Raw genomic sequence first — 19,645 nt, 5'->3', positions numbered from 1 at the left:
AAGCTTGACCCGGGAGAGAAACCTAAACAACTGTGTGGTCTAATATTAGACCGCGTGTAGGGCCACTGTGACATCCATGTTTACCTCGTGTCAATGTTTAAGTAGCCTACAGTGAATCGGAAGATCAGAATGGCAATATAAGCAGGACTATTAGGGGGGGAGGGGGGGAGATGGACATTACTTATTAGCGTTTAAAACATAAATAAGGAATTGGGCTAATCCCATGCCCACGTCGACCATGACATAGTAGTCTTTTACAAATTAAATATTTTTGAAAGTCAAAATAATGTGAAAATCAATCTTTATTAATGACTTAAAAGGTGTTTTGTTTACGTTGGCGTGGGATTAGACTAACCTCTTCATCTCATAGGCTCCTTACGTGGCCGAAGCTGTGTCAAACACACCCTCGTCTAATGCGGCTAATGCATGGCATTCATTGTCTATAATTATACCAGGTTGCAAACACCATTAATCTCAAAGTGTGCCGTTATGTGCACTGAATTCCTGCATGGGATCTGTTCTGCTGCTTCTGTGTCAGTGTCATTACTGTTCGAGCGCGCGGACCCCCCACGGGGACTAGTTTATTATAGCCTATGAAGTCGTAGCTTGCATTTTTCATACTTTTTTTGTATTATTATGTCGCAAGAGAAAGTTGCTTCTAAAGATGTCACCTGATTGTGATTGAAAGAACTTTGGTTGAGGGAAAAAAAAAAAGTCTCCCCACCCCCACGGAACAGAAGACCGCCCACCAGAGATAGTCAGCCGAGACCCTTATAGATTTAAAAAGAGAGGCAGCATTCTCAGACAGACACTTATTCAACAACACTGCCACCTGAAGCACAATACTTTTTTGCGCTGCGTGTGTCAATACGTCGTTCACTTCGCCTCTCCTTTATGTCTAGGATGCTGAACCTCCACTTTCATCCCGGCATGATTTTATTCTTCATATGGCTTTGTCATCTTATGGAAGATCAAAAAGTTCAAGGTAAGGACCTTAGCTGTAATATTTCTGCTTGTATTTGGCAATCTTTTGCGTTTAAGGGGGAAAGTTCTGCTTGTGGCATCTCCAGCCTCAAGTGTGTGCAGGAGTGTTGGATACGTTGAGACCCAGGGTTGTGTTGTAAGTTTTAGAAGAGGGGTTTTCATGTATTGCTGTTGATAAACAGTGTACAGCAGACCGTTGATGCGTCTGTAAAACAGGTGCCCATATGGGACACTTCAAAGTGAGAGCAGGGCAAGTTTTGCGGTCCTGCTCGGAACTGCTGTCCTGCCTCTCTTGTCGTCTTGAAATAGTAAGGGCAGATTTACACAGTATCTGGGAAAACTCCACGGAATGCTCTTTAGAATAAAAGCATGATGTATATGGCATGATTGACACTAATGGAAATATATTAAACTTTCGATAAGTAGAAATCCAGGATTGTAAAAATAATATTATAGGATTTCGAATTATCCAAAATGCCCACTGGTTTTGAAATGTTTTATTAGGTCCATATTACATTTAAAATAGATGTTTAAAATCCTGAAATGATGGAATGCTGCTTGCAGATTTTTTTTTATACTTGGGTCGAACATGATGTCACCGACATTATTCAGATAATCGCTATCTTTTATGTGTCGTTGTAACGACTTTGGCATCTGTTAATGATCATCACCTCTGGATAACGCGCTGGAGACGTGCTCCAAACGGAAAATAAGACGCATTTCCATTCTTTTTTCAAGTTTCTGCCTGGCCTGGGCACTCGTGAAGAAAAATAGGATCATCTATTATAATAACAGTCTAGACGTCTAACTGGCCTAACGACATGCAATCACAGTGAATTACAAGAGAAAAAAAAGGGGGGGAAAGGGGGGCTTAGCCTATCCCTACTCTTGGATCCTCGTTAAGCGCTGTCAGTTTCTCTCTCAGTGGTGGACGCCAGACAGGATAGGCAAGTGTTAACAGTCTCGCGGAAAAATCCGACAAAATAGGCCGTCTGGGTTAACGCGAGGCAGCACGTGGTGGTGGAGGAGCGCGTCTGGGTCGCGCGCCGGCGCGTCCAGACGACGCATGCGACAACTAGGTCCGGTTTTTTATTTATTTATTTTTAATTTGTTTTTTGGGGGGGTCTTTCTCGTTGTTTTTTAGCTGGCAACTGCTGGCTGCAGCAGGGTAAGAACGGGAGATGCCAGGTGCTGTACATGCCAGGCATGAGCCGCGAGGAGTGCTGTCGAAGTGGCCGGCTGGGGACGTCATGGACCGAGGAGGACGTGCCCAACAGTACTCTCTTTCGGTGGATGATTTTCAACGGCGGGGCTCCCAACTGCATACCTTGCAAAGGTGGAGGTGCACTCGGTTTTTTATTATCTTCTCGTCGATAAATATCAAAATATGCAAATGTATATGCCGTTGAGTTTTTATTAAAACATTTTGCGTCTTCATTTTATCTTTCATTTAAACTTCTCATTGTAACACTTGTGAATGTCTTTGGTTTCAGAAACCTGCGACAACGTCGACTGTGGACCTGGCAAGAGGTGCAAGATGAATCGGAGGAGTAAACCACGCTGCGTGTGTGCCCCAGACTGCTCCAACATCACCTGGAAAGGACCAGTGTGTGGCTCTGACGGGAAGACCTACAAGGATGAGTGCGCATTGCTCAAGTCGAAATGCAAAGGCCACCCCGATCTTGACGTCCAGTACCAGGGAAAGTGCAAGAGTAAGCTAACAAAGTGATCCCTTGTTTTTGTGTTTTAAACACTTCCAGCCCATGACATAGCCTATTAAACCAAACTAGGCTACACACACATAACACCTACATACATTGTAGTGTATTTGTATTTGTATTTTACATCATTTTTCAGTGACAGTGGAAACAACATCCTTCCCTCATCGTTCCCTCTTCTCCCTCCTCTTCGACTATCTTGACAGAAACGTGCCGCGACGTTCTGTGCCCCGGCAGTTCCACGTGCGTGGTGGACCAGACGAACAACGCCTACTGCGTGACCTGTAACCGCATCTGCCCCGAGGTGACGTCGCCCGAGCAGTACCTGTGCGGGAACGACGGCGTCACCTACGCCAGCGCCTGCCACCTGAGACGGGCCACGTGTCTGCTGGGCAGGTCCATCGGCGTGGCGTACGAGGGCAAATGCATCAGTGAGTAGCGGGCGCGCTGCACGTACGCTGGGGCCACGCAGGCTGCGGGAACACCCAGGACCCACACTGTGTGAGCTGATATCAATTTATTTCCAGGGCCAACATTCCACTAAAAGGGAGGTCTTTTTTGTTCCCCCCCAAACAAAGATCGTTGACATTTTATAGTTTCCCGATGTTGCTCCCCCAAGAGCTGTGTGTTAAGAGAAACAGTTGGTCCGGGGCCAGGCGGTTACACAGTAATATATGAATATAATGCTCCGAGATCTGCATCGCTGTTCGCACACGAGCGTATCCGCAGAAAGGCCAAGCCGCCATTTGAAACATTACAATGATCTGCGCGCCCCCAGAGCATTATTTACATTTCACATCATCCGCACACCAACATAGCAACAACAACAACAACAACAACCGAAACCAACGCCACAAAGCGATGAGCAAAACACTTGAGATCCATCTAGCGAAACGCTAGAGATCCATCTATCCTAACCAAGGATGTTTTGGGTTTCCCCCCCGTGTTTCCTCTCCCCCCCCCCCCCACCCCCGCCCTGCAGAGGCCAAGTCGTGCGAGGACATCCAGTGCAGCACTGGGAAGAAGTGTCTGTGGGATGGGCGGATGAGCAGGGGCCGATGCTCCCTGTGTGAGGACGCCTGTCCCGACAGCCGCGGCGACGAGGCGGTGTGCGCCAGCGACAACGCCACCTACCCCAGCGAGTGTGCCATGAAGCAGGCCGCGTGCTCTCTGGGCGCGCTCCTGGAGGTCAAGCACTCAGGATCTTGCAACTGTAAGTAAAAAATACTGAGCGAGAGAGAGAGAGAGAGAGAGAGAGAGAGAGTGCGCACGTGCGCGAGAGAAAACAAAACGACAAAAAAACGAAAACAGAAACACAGCCACACAACCCCTCCTCCTCCTCTCTGAGCAAAAGACAATGTTGTCCATGCTGTTTTTCCCTGTCAAGTGTACCTCCCGGCCGTTCTTTCTCCTCCTTGACAGACCGTTTCCCTTTCCCTCCACCTGACCCACACAACCAACCGCCCCACAGCTTAAGCAAGCAAAAAGGACTTGGGAATGGACAACCTTTGCATGACATCATGTGTTGCTGGCTTTTGTTTTTCTTTCCTTTATTTTTGCTACACAAAAGTCGCTAGAATTATAAATAAATGGGCATTCATCCATAGCTGAACTTAGTCACTGGGCTTTATTGAGAGTCTGGGACGGATTAACTGCCTAAAACTAACATAGATAATAAAGGAGATTAACTTTGATTTGCCTTGGAACAATCCTAGTTGAGTGTATTGTCATGCTAGTGATCTGCCTAAGCAGGTTGCCTTAAACTTCATGCAGTTTTTTTGTCAATAGTTTTTCTTTAGTGTATTATTGTGGTAGTGGTCATACCTTTACAGCGTGTAAATCCATGGTCACATTTATTTGTTTTTTATTTAATTGTTAAAGTGTTTTTTCTTTACTTTTTGTTGTTGCTTTTGCTTCTGGCTGTAATCAATCAATTCAAAATGCGCTGCCTCTTGTGACATACACCACACTGCCAAAATGCCAGTAAGAACATAACACGCGTAAAAAAAAAAACACTAACTTGTGCATAAGGTGATTGTAACATTGGTGCCATTCTAGACATAATGAATTTTGTGTCCTCACTACCTATAGGGAGACGCTTGTGAGCCATTACATAGTCTGCAAAGCTGGGGGCCACTCATAAACGTGGGTGAGAGCCTCAATCCATTGATAAAGTTACATTCCAGGTTGCAAAGGCACTGGATGTGTGATTATGATCCTCATATTATTTTATAAGAGTCGTAAGCACTCAAGTATTTGCCTTAAGATGCAATTTTTCTCTAAGGGACCAACTTTATAATCACCTCATGAGTTAAAAAAAAACTAAACCTGGCAGATTTTCAAGTACAGGCCCCATTCGCATAAAAGCTTGTGGATGTAATTTCATTCTTGTACATTTCAAGGTCTCATTGGCTGACAATAATTGATTGGGCTGTGTCTGTTGAATGTGTTGTCTGTCCAAATATCTATGAAAAACAAACTGAGCTGAACAACACATGGGTTGACAAGGGATTGCCTGTATTTTTTATATTGACGTTTGCTTTTGCTATAGTCTGCTTTTTTCCATGTTTGATGTAAATCGCCTCTTTAGAGAAAAAAAGAAAATACCTCAGAACTGTGTTAATGACCTGCTTGCTAAGGTCCGGTTGCGACACAAAGACTCCCAATAATAATAATAATGATGATTATTCTAAGGATAATCGTAACGATAATGAAACAAGCAACGTCTAAAAGTGTTATTATGTGTGTATGTCTGCTTTAAGGAATCTGGCTAAAATATATCTGAACCACTGGAAACTTCCTAACTAGTTCCTCTCCTCAACACCTGGCCTTCAGCCCATTCCCTCTCACCCACCTCCTTCTATGTCACAGACCTGACTTGATACATTATGTAAACACTTAGTTGCATAATCTGCAATTCCGCGGTGAATTGTGGAGTGCCAAGTCGCTTAAACCAAACCTGATCCTTCCCTTGACCGCGCGCATGGCAGCACACACACACACACACACACACACACACACACACACACACACACACACACACACACACACACACAAACACACTTGACAGACCCACACACACCACACACACACACGCACACGCACGCACACACAGACAAGAAAAACTACAGGCTAGATGTATTGTAGACGCTTTGCTTCACTCTGTGCGTAATATTTTGAGCGGTTGTGGTCCATATTCATACAACAGCTCACGTATATTCTCCCATGTAGCCATCACCGAAGACCAGGACGATGATGAGGACGATGAGGACTCAGACTACATGGCATATGTCCATTTATCATCTGTACTGGATGGATAGGCCGCCATCACTAAAAGGAACAATCCTAGGGCAAGGGATCATGTCCATACTGTACATTATGTGTATGCTTATTTATTTTTAAAGAAAAAAGGAAGTATACATATAGTTCAGTCTGCTAGATGTTTATTTATACTGTGTTTTTGTGTTTTATAATTTATACATTTACATTGTCAGGCTTACTATCTACCATGATATATTGTGATACCACTCATGTTCCCCCCTTTTTTGTTATTACCCCCTTTCTCTTTTTTATCATGAAGAAATATATATGTCCAAGGAGAAGCAGTGTTATTTATTTGTCATGTTACTGTGTACGTAATGAAAAAAAAAGTCTTCTGCAAGCTGTACATTGCATTCCCCGAGCTGTAAAAATCTGCTTGTTTCAGTCAAATCTTTATCACAGATGTTTATGTCACACATACGTAAATGCATGTTTAGGCTGTGTGTTTATTTATTGGGAATATATCAATCATTTTATGTACAGATGTGTTTCTGGTTTGTTTACAACTCATGATAACTGACCAAAGGGATTCTCTCAGTGGTACTGCAACGATGCATTGTGAACGGTAGGATTGAAAAGTAAAAAAATCTAAAAACAAAAAAAACAAATACGCTCCACTTCTTTGTTGTTAGCCTGCGAGTTAAAGTTACCTTTAGATATGTATCTACATGAAGGTGTCAACTTTTGGACATTGTTCACTAATATTATTTTTTCTTGTCTCTCCATATTTGAACAGAAAGGAGATGTTGGACAAATTGTGATTCTTTGGGAAAACGTGTGCCATTAACATTTGAGTGCTGTCTTTTTGCCAATGTGCTCCATATTGCTCTTGCAGAGCTTAACTAGTTTATCAGCAGTTCATAACACTATATCATACTTCATCACTGGTTCTTGCTTTTGTTATCAGATTGCATTTTTATTTCAAACAATCACAATAGAAATACAAAATTCTGTTATGAATATATAGTTTTGTATTTTTTATGTAAATGTCACATGTACATACAAAGTTTGATGGTATTTGTACAGATATGAAGAGTGAAACAATAAATTTTTTCCTTATACTTAAACTTCCTGAACTGTCTTGTTTATTAACTATAACTACACAATTAGACACATACTTGAGATGAACAAAGACTTCAATCACTTTATATTAGCATACATGTCTAGCAAGAAAATCGTACGCAAACAGTTGGTAAAATATTTTGTAACTATGTAATCTTGGAGAAGCAATCTTGAAATACCACATTATCCTAGTAAAAAGAGGAAATTAGTATAAAACAGATTGGTCATGATGACTTATAAAGGCCGTACCCAATAATATGAATAGTGTAATGATTCTTAATTAATGAATGATGCTGATATGTAGGATCCCTGAAAGGGTGGACTCTATCAGTCAAGCAAACATAATGCCAAAAGCAAAATTCTTTATGGAAAACGACCACTATGACGCAAACGTCAGAATATCCCTTTGTTTTATGAAATAATGAAATACAGTGACATGCACTGCTGCTGTCGTTTAGTACATACTCAGTAAAAGACTACTTTTTTGGTAGTGATAGATAGTAATGGGCCCAATCCAAGGACTCCCCATAGCCCAAGGTTGTGTTGCTTCAATAACGCAACGGGGACCAAAACGTAGTCGTACTTTTTGTTCCTGTTCAGGCACCGTACATCATATGCAACAACAATGGCGTCCTCAATGTCACTTTTAGGTTTAGGACGTATTTCGATGATCCGTGCAGCTTCAAAGGCGTTTCTGAATCCTGCCAGGTAATTGCATGTACTTTAGACCATTCGGTCCTTTTCGTTTTGCGATTCTCTTCGTGTGTTCTCTCTTTATGGAGCACAGACAACGTATACCATTGCAGCTAGCCAGAAGCTAGCCAGGTGACGCTAAAGCAGCAGTAGAAGGGCAGCCTTCAGATTGTGATATAATTGTCTGTGCATAATAACCCTATTCCAATGTACTGAATATGTGTCCCATGAATACAACTACCAGTTCACTGCAAAGCCTGCTAGTTTTGCTCGTTCAACCAGTAGGAACCGTATCACTTTGTGTGCTAGGCTCATAATAACAACCTTTACAAACTCAAATCACAAATTGAAGCCCACTCAACATCATCCACGAACATATATTGGAAGTTGTACATCTACGTATCAAAAACCTCGCTTCATTAACCCCACAAACTCATGTAGTTTTGCTATCTTTACACTGAGAGGTCATTTGAGTGACTAAAAGTGTCCTCATGGTTTACTTGCTCCTGATGTTCAGTTAAACCTGACGTCGCTCATTGATCATGGATTGATATAATATCACAGCTGAGAGCATAATGAACCTTGCTTACTTGTTTAGTTCAGTTAACCATTGGTATGTGATTAGCCTATAAACCCAATCTAATGATACACATTATACACCATTACACACATTCACTATGACTATTACAGATAATTGATGAGAAACTACCGTTTCACTATCAATTGTGAATTACGTCTATTTATGTATTGTTCAGCAAATTTTGATTCAGTCAGTGTTTCAAAGATTATGCTTGTGCTAATAACCACACTGTTCACTCATAGTATGAACACATATTCTAAGCAAGCTACCCATATTGGAAAAATAAATTAGACAAATTTAATTCTTGATGCGTTATTTGAGCTGTATTTTGCTGTTTAATAAGCATGGCAACAACCTAGTGTCTAAATGTCTCGACATATATTTTTTGTTAGGTATACAAGTACATCTACATCGCGGCTGGCCGAGAAGACCTCAAAGGATTCTCAGCTCATCACCGTCGATGAAAAATTGGTGAGGCACATTTGTGTGGCAAAAGGTTATTATCATATTTTCTGACAGCAAACCATCCCCAACAGGTATGGCCCACTGGCCCGATGTTAGTACTTGTTGGCAATTGGTGGTGTTTGTTGGCAGTGTACAAGCATAACTTACAATTTTAGCTATTGATATACTTTGTGTATTTATATCTGTATGTTGTAAAGGATGGATGATGTGTTTCTACTGCCAGAACTGGCTGGTTAGACATTCGCTCCATTGCTCCATGTCTAGGAATGTACAACATTCCTATGAAAATTTATAAAATAACGAAAACGATAAATGTTGCCTATTATAACTTAAGTCCTTCAACACAGCAAAACGTCAAAGGATACAAAGCTCACTAGAATAATTTTAAGCCCTCAGGTTGAGCTTTCCTTTTAAGTACTTCCAAACTCTCCAGTTCCAATGCAACAAGCCCCAGCGGGTGTTCATTTCTGTTTGCTAACGCAGCAGATAAATCTCCTCTTTAAAAATTGCTTTTCACAGTCATCACTCGAGGTGTTGAACCCTGCTTTCTAATGTTGCCCTATGGACCGGTGTTGCAGACTCTGAACAGAATTTAAGTCAGTTGTGCCTTTTAACTGCAGCATCAGTACAATCCACTCTAAACACTCAACGATTATTATGTGCCATGTGCCAGTTTATTTTGGATCTTGTACATAGATATTCAGTCAGTACATTGAGGGATTAGCCACCTCCTTTTACATTAGTCATGGTTTAATTTTGCTTGGTAAGGTCATGTCCTATAGCAAAGGGAATTGAAAACACGTTTACCAAACCCATGTTTGGCCTTGGCTTTCTTCTCTTGCTGTTCGGGTGCATTGGTGGAGTTACATTGGCATCACTGATAAAAAAGTTAAATAACATGCAGACAAAGCAACTGCAAATATAATTGTGATGGCTGGCACTAGAGAAGTGTTGCCGTTGAGGTTGTGTCCTGGATAATAATAAAGTTAACAAGGTATTTCATACAGTAATTGGCCACCAGTTAAGTTTTATATATCAGGTCTCCGGATATCCCTTTCCCAAACAGTGAATTATGATCAGTTTACTGTGGGAACTCCTTCAGGGAAAAAATGAATAAGACACCCAGATACTGGGTTACTTTATAAAGTACTAGCCTATAGCCTTGCCTGCCGTTAAATTGTAATTACTATAATTATTCTGTTCACAGTTGAGCCATTCAATTGAACAGAATGTGGTACTTTGACAATGGATGAGTTGTTAAATGCACTAAAGTTATTGCATTTGACACTTGCACACAGCTGCGACTACATGAAGATAATGATGCTAGTTGTGTGTGGGGTGCGAAGCCGGTCGAGCTGATAACAATTTCAGACGGTCTACTTGACAAAAAAAAGATCACAGATATCTTTTGGGGGGGGGGGGGAAAGAGAGTAAGGTTGATTGTTTGGGCTAACTTAGCCTAAACATTGATAAACTAGCATTTGAAGTTGCCTTTGTGTGTCAGACTTTTAGCTAAAGCCTTGTCTTTTAGCGAGGCAGAGATAGGAGATAGGAAGAAAGGGAGAGTGTTTTAGGGAATGTGGGAGTCTGTTGTGGAGTCTGATGTGAGTGGAGCGGGGATAGGGGGGAGCAGGGAGAGCGCAGGGGGGACGGGGGGTGGTGGGGGTGGCTGGGTAGTATTCTGTGTGGGCAGTGTCAGTGTGCTTTTGTCCCAGACCAAAGCTGACCATACTGCCAGACAAACCTTTGGCTGGTCTGTCTCTCTGCTCACAGTAGGGGCCGCCGAGAAGAACAGCAGAGAAGCAAAAAAAAAAAGGGCCTCTTTAAAAAAAAAAAAAAAGAAGAGAGAAATGTGTCGAAAGAGAGAGAGAAAGGGGCAAGCATGAAAAAAAAAAAAAAGTTTGTTAGACACCCTGAGACTCTCACGAAAAAGATAGCGGCCACTTCAGAATGGCTGGCCACAGAGCTTCCATTGTGTCCCACTGCCTCTGCCCAGGGCAGGGCAGTCCTCTAAAGGCTCCAGCAGACGGACCAAAGAGAGGCCCTCCGCTGTTTACAGTACACTGGGCTCCTTTTTCAGCCATCATTTCGTTATGGAACGTTTTCATCGTCTTAAATGCACTTTTTATGCTTGACGTAAGGGCGAAGAAACGTGGACTCGGTCAAAAGTGGGCTAATTCAATCAAAATGATTAAAAATGCGAACGGCTATTGCGTTCAAACCGACCTCCTACTCCGTCTATAATCAATCCCTTTATCGATAACATAATATCAATCATATCCTCCGATAAACATGCAATCCAAACAACAACATCCAATCTTCTTTTGGCGCTTGTGTTCAAACCCAGTCCCGTTAGCCTCCCTTTTAAACCCCCGGCCCAACCGGGCCCCGCGTGCCCCTAGCTGCCCTGCGCTATCCCCTGACCCCGACCCCCCCCCCCCCCCTCCCCTGACCCTCATTTAGTCGGTAATTCCAGTTTGATTAGACCTGCTGGGTCGCTCCCTGGGGCCAGCGTGCCAGCCACCGATACACAGCCTCGACACGGAATGTCTGCCCTGGTTCCCCGCAGGGTTAGTGACCCGGGCCGGGCCGGGTTGGCCGGGTCGGCCGGGTCGCTTCACTACCTGTCTGAAGGGGGGGGGGGGGGGGGCTTCCCCCCCCCCCCCCCTTCAGACAGGTAGTGGAGTTCACCGCGTGCGTCGAGGCAAATCAAAGGCAGTTGGAACAGGGAGGCCGCGCTGATACAATCCCTTCCACACATGCCCCCCCCCCCTCCCCCCAAACCGCCCGGCTGAGTCCTATCCTCTGCCCGGGGCCCAAGCAGGCGGGCCCTCCTGCCGTCCACATAAAGACAACACCATCATCTTAAAGGCCCATGAAGCCTCGTTATAGAGTTGTCTAAAAGCACCAGGGTTTTTTTTACAAGACAGAAGGCGGGAGGGTCGGGGAGAGGGGTGGTGGTGTGTGTGTGTGTGTGTGTGGGGGGGGGGGGGTTATGAGAGACTTGGGGAATGGTTAGAAGACGAGGCAGAAGGGGAGAGGAAAAGGAGTATGAAAACGTCGGGGCTGTTTGATGCTTGGCATGTTAAATTAGCTACTCTGTCTTTTGGTTTGTCACTTTTTTTACGGCCGAAGTTCTTGGCAAGGTGGAACCCATCTGGACAAAAGATTCAGAGTGGGATGATCTCAGAGCGGGGGTCTGGAGGCCGACTGCGGGTCTTCATAAAGGCAGTGAATGAGCGAGGAGCAGCCCGCAGGCCATTTTGGTCCAATTGTATTATCAGTAAAACAAAGTAAATCTGTTTATGATGTTTTAGCTCTGAGTTAAAGTTGGCTATTGCTGTGCTGGATAAGTTTTGGGTACAATATCGTGTTTCACCTATCTACAACTGTGGATGTCTCGATCTTGTGAGGTTTTCTGGAAAGGGTTTGAGCAATGTGTCAAAAAGAAAAGGCAGAGCTTGTTAATTCACCTTGATGGGCGATCACAATGTTAAAATTGGCGGAAGGCAATGGGGTGAGGGGAAAACGGAACAATGCAGACTTCTGGGTTATTTTTAGCGCAGGCATTTTAGGCCTACAGTACATGGGTGTAAATTCTCAAAGCCTGTCTAGCCGCAGACAAACGATGACCTACAGTGTCACACACACACACACACACACCCACACCCACACACACACACACACACACACTATTACACACACACACACACTATTACACACACACACACACACACACACACACACACACACACAGTTACAGACACTATTACACACACACACACTATTTGACACACACACACACACCCCCCACCCCTTTCCTCCTAGCCACTTGTCCCCCCCTCCCTTCCTTTGCACACAGACCACTCCAGTGTCTATTTTGTCTGGGTGCCCTCTCTCGGTACGCTACACTTGTGCAAAGAATCCCTGGGCTCAAGTTTGGAGGAGCGGGGCCGAGGATGTGGCTCTTTGAAGAGCGCCAGACAACCGGCTTTATTATGCCCCAGTCCACTAAATGGTATTTCATTCACCATCGCCCGTCTGTACTGTCTGCCGTACCACATTGCGTCACAACACATTTGCTGTTGCTGTCGGGAGTTGTGTTTTTCTGCTGCCGTTGTGATGGCTGTGGTGGTTGTAGTGTACTGTACCGATGTTAAAACATTCATCCCTAGAGGTCATTTGTACCAGTATTAGTATGTTAAATGTGAAGTAGATGTTGCGCACATTCAAAGTAACAAGTCTATCTTGCAATATGAGTCTGTGCTTGAGGCATGTTTTGTAGCCAGGTCATGATGCAGAGCCTAAATGTAGTGGTACGTATTTGTGTTTAGAATCATTTGAAGTCTATACCACTCGAAGGAACCAACCTAGTAGCCCTTGTGTCAATCCGTGTGTTGTAGTTTATCGGTCGATCGTGATGCGTTCGGAATCCCCTGAGGAATCGAGCGGAGAACATATTCTCTGCTAGTGGTGGTAGCGCTGAGAGCCCCCTTTCCACCGCCGCTGTCGCCGGTGTTGACAACATGCACTGTGGGCCCTGTGTTTGTGCATTCAGCGCTAGGGCGTCGCAAACTGGCCCCTCGCCATCCTTAGAAACAACTATAAAAGGCCCAAACAAACAACTGTTGCCACATCTAGCAAATTAGGACCCCCCCCCCACCCTCCCAAGTACACACACACACACACACACACACACACACACACACACACACACACACACACACACACACACACACACACACACACACACACACACACACACACACACACACACACACCCGCTGAATTGAGAACTCCAGAGAGTTGTGGGGCTGTAGAATCCTAAATCAACGTTGATACGCCGCAAGCTAGACCAACGGAAACGGTAGTATTTTACTCAGCCGCGTTTTATTCGTCTCCATTCGAGACAGGAACCACTCCAACCAGTGCCCATAGCGCAACACCTCAGATGGCAGAGGTGGGAACGGCCGTAGGGGTGACGAGTGAGGCCCTTGGACTGGGTGTGGTGGTGGGGGTGGTGGTGGTGGTGGTGGGGGTGATGTTTGGGTTTGAGCCACACGCTGACTCAACATGAAACAGCCAGCCTGACCCAGTGACCCCCCCGAGCTACCAAGGTAGGCTATTGCCCCCTCCTCTTCCTCTGTGTGAAGCCGAAACAGAAGTTTGAGCGCTCCTCTGAGCACGTCCGTCAAAGGGTGTCCCCTCCTCCCTCCCGAGCACATCCTGGCTGTGTGAAGGAGTATGTCACAGACTCGCGTTACGCACGCAGGGCATTTTGTTGTTGTTTTGGGTGGGCGGGCTGGCTTGTTTGGCCCCTGTCTGGGTTGGGAGATTTCAGTTTGGCCTCGGTTGTTTGGTCTCGTCCATGTCCTCTGGCCCACGCCATGATCATTAACACACCCACCCTGAATGAAGTTTATATCGGACTATTTGACCTATTTAACTATAAACTGTTTCTGTCTGAAGCAGTGTGTTTATTCCCCGGTCGAGGCCACGTTTTTTTGCACGGAGCCACTACGGCCGCGTCTTCATTCGCTGCGATGCTTAAAAAGACAAATCGGGAGACCGCTCCTCGTGGTCTCCTTCACACTTACTCCGTCTGCTTGTTTACACGGAAACCTCTTCCAGCGGGGTCTGCAGAGGCGGACCCCCGATACCAGCATTAAGCATTCTGCAGGGGCCGGCAGCCGCACAGCAACAAGCCCCCCTAAACCCCCCTCCCCCCCACCCCCCTCCCCCCCACCCGCCACCCCCACCCCCACCCGCCCCCACGCTCTTTATCCCCAGAGGAGCCTGGAGGTGTCAAAAATATGGACACGCTTTCACGTGACGGAGACTCTGCCAGCTCTTTTTTCCGCGCCCCTCTCTTAAGCCCGGCATTCTGTCTGCACAGCCAGGTATTGAAGGGGGGGCCCCTGTGAGGGCCCTGTGTGTGTGAATAGTGTCAAACTTCATAGTTTTTCTTCGTTTTGCTTCCTGTACGTGGCAGGAGGAGAAGCGCCCGCCGTGTGTGTTTTCTCCCTTTGTGGCGGGCGTCTCTAGTCTTCCTGGGAACACGCCACATTCCAGCCACAATCGGGCTCTTTGTGGCGGGCTGCATTGTGGGGCCGTGTCTGTGGTGCCCGCGGCCCTCCTAGGCTCCTGGCTGTAATGTATGCAAGGGCCCGGCGCAGTCTAGACTTGTGTATTATTATATTTTTGCTTTTTTTTTTTTTAATGAGCCGTGCGTCCTGACGGAGCATGTGTCTAGTCGGCACATCCTCTTCTTTGGTGACGAAGCACCTTTTGTCCTCGCCCACGCTCACTGTGTGTGATAAAGATTTGGGTGTTATTCTTTTTTTATACATATATTTTTTTTTTTAAGGTTGGCTACCTCTGGAGGGATTATCGCCTGAGTTTTGCCGTGCTTGCCCCCCCCCCACCCCCCCCCCCCCCCCCCCCCCCCCCCGGCCTGTGTGTCGGTTATGGTTTAAGTGAACGTACATAACGCACCAGCGTTGACTAATCCCGAGGGGAATACGGACCCAAACCCCACATGGGTCTGGGAGACAGATTTTTACTATCATCACATTCTTAGGTTGAAGGGTTTTGGAGCACAGTGTGACCGTAGGATAACCTCAGGTCGTTATTGGTTTGTCCTCCAACCTGCCTGAGCTGGTTACCTTGTGTGCAACATCACCTATCGCGGTGTCAATGCCAGCAAGCTTCGAATTTTATGGTCTTGAAAATGAAGATGAATTTTTGGTTGGAATTGGTGCTAACATTGGATTGAGAACTTGCACAATGTTAAACTAAGTGCAAAAATGATTGTATTCCTCTAATATATTAAATAAGATTCCTTATTTTTCTTTAACCACGTTTTATCACTTTGTTGTTTAGTATCTCAAAGCGAATCCATCTTCTACAGTTCCACTTCTTGCGCCCAGTTGAAGGTTGTGTCACAAACTACGAGCACTCTCTCATGGTGAAAGGAACATGTTTTCCTCCTCTGTCTGACAAGGAGGAATTGTTAAGGTTAAGTAGATGGGGCAACCGGAAATAATTACCAAGCACTCTTGGAAGTCTCCCCCTCTCCCCCCTTTTTTCTGCTAATTTTAACAATCTGTTTGAGTCTGTAGATCATGTGAGTGATTAAACGGATTCTGGTCTAGTTCTTTAGCTCTGCAACCGTTGAATGAAGGCAGGCTGAAATGTTTTTAGCAATTGGCGCATTCATTTACTGGACTTAACTATGCTCAGGGAAACCTTCCACACCACGGGAAAGGAGGTCCTTTGTGAAGACTTCCATCGAAATAAAGAGAGCCTCTCTTTATACAAATCAATTGGCAGATGACGGACAATGATGAAAAATTGATTCTTTGAAGTTGTAATGGTCATTGAAATGTGTAAGGTTCTTGTATTGAATGGTGGGGGTGGGGGGGGGGGGGGGGTTGGGGGCACCCTGGAAAGGCCTCCAGCGCTGGGTGGCTGCTGGCTGCGTCCTGGGAGGTTTGCCTGGGTTTTGTGGGCGACTTCCCCATTGCTTGTTTGCTAATTCCCTGAAGAATTGGATGAGATCCTCTATTAGAGCTTGAATGGCCTTCAATGACCAAGGAATATGCATGTGTGCCCAGAGGTCCACCTCCTCGCGCTGGCCTACTTTCTGAATGAGCACTTTGCTATGGCCATAGAATAGGTGCCCTATACAATCAGTGTTTTCGGCACGGCAATTTCAATTCCTGCAATCCTCAAAATGGCAGGTTCGTTGCTAAAAGGGGTCACGGAAAGTTAAACTATTAAAGTACCAAGAATGGATTGAATAAAGGATTATATAGAAAGATTATTTTAAGAACAATGCTATTTTTTCACTTCAGTAAGGTAGAATATTGTGTGTAAGGATTTAATTTACTTTATGGATAAAAAAGGAACATATTTGTATAAGGACACTGGAGCTCTTTATTCCCAGAAATGCCATAGATTCTGTTATTGACCAAACATGGCAGATAAACGATGAAAAACGAGTTTTTCACTTGAGTTTAGGAGTTTATTCAAGAGAACCGTACTAACGACCCCCATAACTTATCACAAATCCAATCTTCCTCGGTTCAGTCCGATGCTCATGGAACCAATGAGGCGTTACGGTGGACGTCTTTCATTATTGCGAAACAATATTTCGGCCTAGAATAGTATTTGGTCTGAATTCTGTCCAAAAAAAAAAGAAACCTTCTTACAGAAACCCTTGAAGATGTCTGTCACCACAATCTCCTCAATTAGTTGCGTTTTAGGATGTGATAAGACAAGGAAGGCTTTAGCGGAGGACTGTAGCATGATTAGGACCCTACTAACGGCCTTTGTTCTTTGTTTTGTCTACTTGCCTTTTAGTTTTGTCTCCTATGCAGGACTGCCGTTAGAGAATCTTGAGTTTCACTGACAAACGCCATATTGGGTTTTTAAAAAATATGATATTTTTCAAGCATTGGCTGTATCGTGTAAAAGATGGAACAAATCGTAATCGTTGGTTATTCGTCTGAAATATTTAACCAGATTAATAAATAAAATGGTCAATGTATTTATATATCCACGTCGATGGTCCGAGGTGTCTTTGATAGTGTTCGGTCGCCATCTGTCTGAGCAGTGAGTTTTACAATGAATCATTTAGTTGCGCAACAACTTTTAATCATCCCCGTTACATTGTTGATGAGTGTTGGGATATTTTTCCAGATTTACTAAAAGGCAATCTTCATTTGATGTGGGTCATTCATTGAATTATGTTAGGAACACGGCTGCTGAACAGTTTATGTCAGTTTAATATCAGTCGGTGCCAATGGTCACGTCAAACCCCATACATCATTGGATGCTAGTTTATAAAACACACTTTTACGGGTGAAGCAACTGCTGGTGTAATGGACCGAAAACGGCCGCCTTCTTTAAATCACTCTGGCTTCTGCTGAACGGCCATTTTCTTTGTGTCTTTCTCAGGATATCTCCTCTGTGACGGGCGTCCCCGAGGAGCACATCAAGACGCGCAAGGTGCGCATCTTCGTGCCCACCAAGACGGCCATGCAGTCCGGGGCCAACAGCACCAAGAAGTGGAAGATCGACTTTGACACCAGGGAGCGTTGGGAGAACCCTCTGATGGGCTGGGCCTCCACGTGAGTCCTCCTGACGCTGTTGGGTGGATGTCTGTGGATGTTGTGTTCGGATAGCCCTTGCTCTGTGGGGACGGGGTCTATCTGATCGGAGGCTTTGTTTTACACATGAATCTGTGTTTTGTTGTTGCAGGGCTGACCCACTGTCCAACATGGTGCTGAGCTTCTCCTCCAAGGAAGACGCCATCGCTTTTGCGGAGAAAAATGGTATATAATCACTAGACCGTATCGGAACGCTACCAAGACAACAATCTGACAACCTCTCATTTTTTAGGATGCTTTCACCAGCCAATTATCCAACTAATGAGAAGCTTCTTTCTTTTATAAACTGTATACCCGCCTTTCTCTTTTCTTCTCTTTTATTTTCTGAATCGAAATATAAATATATTCAAACCACGTTCACGATGGACGCCAGTGAAGCTTTGTTTTAGCGAACGAAAGTGATCGGAGCCGAGCTGTCTCTCCACAGCTCGAGAGTGTCTACCAGGCACCTCATTGGGGCTGGAGCGCGACCAAAGGGAATCTACGAGATATTCTGGCCACCGACGCTAACTCTCTCTCTCTCTGTGTGTGTGTGTGTGTGTGTGTGTGTGTGTGTGTGTGTGTGTGTGTGTGTGTGTGTGTGTGTGTGTGTGTGTGTGTGTGTGTGTGTGTGTGTGTGTGTGTGTGTGTGTGTGTGTGTGTGTGCAGGTTGGAGCTACGACATCACGGAGAAGAGAAGCGCCAAGCCCAGAGTGAAGTCGTACGGAGCGAACTTCTCCTGGGACAAGCGGACGAGGAGATCTGCAAAGTAAACGGATGACCCCCAAATGTCTGTTTGTTTGCTTCGCTTCACCTGTTCTTGTTGTTGAGCAAACTTGTACATTTTAACCTATCAATAAAAAGAGAAATATGTGTTTGTCCATTCGTTTTTGACGTTTCTGTTGCAGTTTTTGTTGGTGAGATATTCACATCACTTTGTATTCTAGCTCGGCTAGAAACCAACGTTTGATCCAAAAAGGTTGAGGTTTGCCTCTAACAGCTATATGAAATAACAGCATGTTCTTAAAATCAAACCAAGTAATAAAGTTTTATTTTCATCCCCATGCCAAGCCCAACAGTTTCCATGCCATTATAAGCTTCACTGTAGACTGCTTTGCTATTTGTTTTCCATAAGGAAACAAATTGTATTTTGCACGGTTCAAATAATTATCTCTTTATATTATGAGTTATGGGTTAGATTTGGGGTAAGATTGTGATGGTTTTAAAGTTTGGTTTGAGAGTATTATTTTAGGGTTATAGGGTTAGAGTTTGGCTTTAGGGAGAGGGTTTTGTTTAGGGCCTTGGGTTTCCTATTTTGATTAGGTTTGGATTAAGGTTCTAAGGTTTAGATTTAGGGTTATTGTTTCCTATTTGAGTTTAAAAAAAGATTAAACTCCCAATTCTTCCCTCTCTTTTCTTAATCTCGTTCTTTCCATGATTTTTCATATTTTTTTGCTCTATTTTCTTTGATCTCCAACCTTTCGCTCACTCATATTGGTTTTGTCTTTCCTCTTTTATCGATCTTCTCATTCTACATTCTTTTTCTCAAGCTTTTTTTGGGGACTATCTCTTTCTCTCACTTTTTTTCCTCCTTTTTCTTGTTGCATCTTTTTTTGCTCACTCATTTAGGGGGATTCGTCATTCTCCATCGTATTAGGGTTTGCTTTTGA

At 44.5% G+C, this 19,645-nt stretch overlaps 2 protein-coding genes across 3 annotated transcripts; both read left to right on the top strand.

Moving 5' to 3' along the window:
* The first annotated feature begins 689 nt into the window (after positions 1-689).
* On the top strand, positions 690-7,090 carry fsta (follistatin a). Of its 2 annotated transcripts, none has more exons than XM_030370712.1 (6): positions 690-985; positions 2,129-2,320; positions 2,478-2,696; positions 2,909-3,133; positions 3,685-3,915; positions 5,934-7,090. In XM_030370712.1, exons 1-6 carry the CDS (start codon positions 895-897, stop codon positions 6,020-6,022), a joined length of 1,047 nt encoding a protein of 348 aa, XP_030226572.1. In that variant the 5' UTR covers positions 690-894; the 3' UTR covers positions 6,023-7,090. The 2 variants fall into 2 exon arrangements, with proteins under 2 accessions (XP_030226572.1, XP_030226571.1); XM_030370711.1 differs by having other exon boundaries at positions 2,129-2,326.
* Positions 7,091-7,624: 534 nt separating this feature from the next.
* ndufs4 (NADH:ubiquinone oxidoreductase subunit S4) lies at positions 7,625-18,856 on the top strand. The gene is made up of 5 exons (XM_030370716.1): positions 7,625-7,793; positions 8,751-8,829; positions 17,785-17,957; positions 18,088-18,161; positions 18,645-18,856. Exons 1-5 carry the CDS (start codon positions 7,711-7,713, stop codon positions 18,746-18,748), a joined length of 513 nt encoding a protein of 170 aa, XP_030226576.1. The 5' UTR covers positions 7,625-7,710; the 3' UTR covers positions 18,749-18,856.
* Positions 18,857-19,645: the final 789 nt, after the last annotated feature.

The sequence above is a fragment of the Gadus morhua genome, chromosome 11 (genome assembly GCF_902167405.1).
Source record: "Gadus morhua chromosome 11, gadMor3.0, whole genome shotgun sequence".
Lineage (NCBI taxonomy): Eukaryota > Metazoa > Chordata > Actinopteri > Gadiformes > Gadidae > Gadus > Gadus morhua.
The sequence above is the reverse complement of the archived record's forward strand: the minus strand, read 5'-3'. Positions and strand labels throughout refer to the sequence as shown.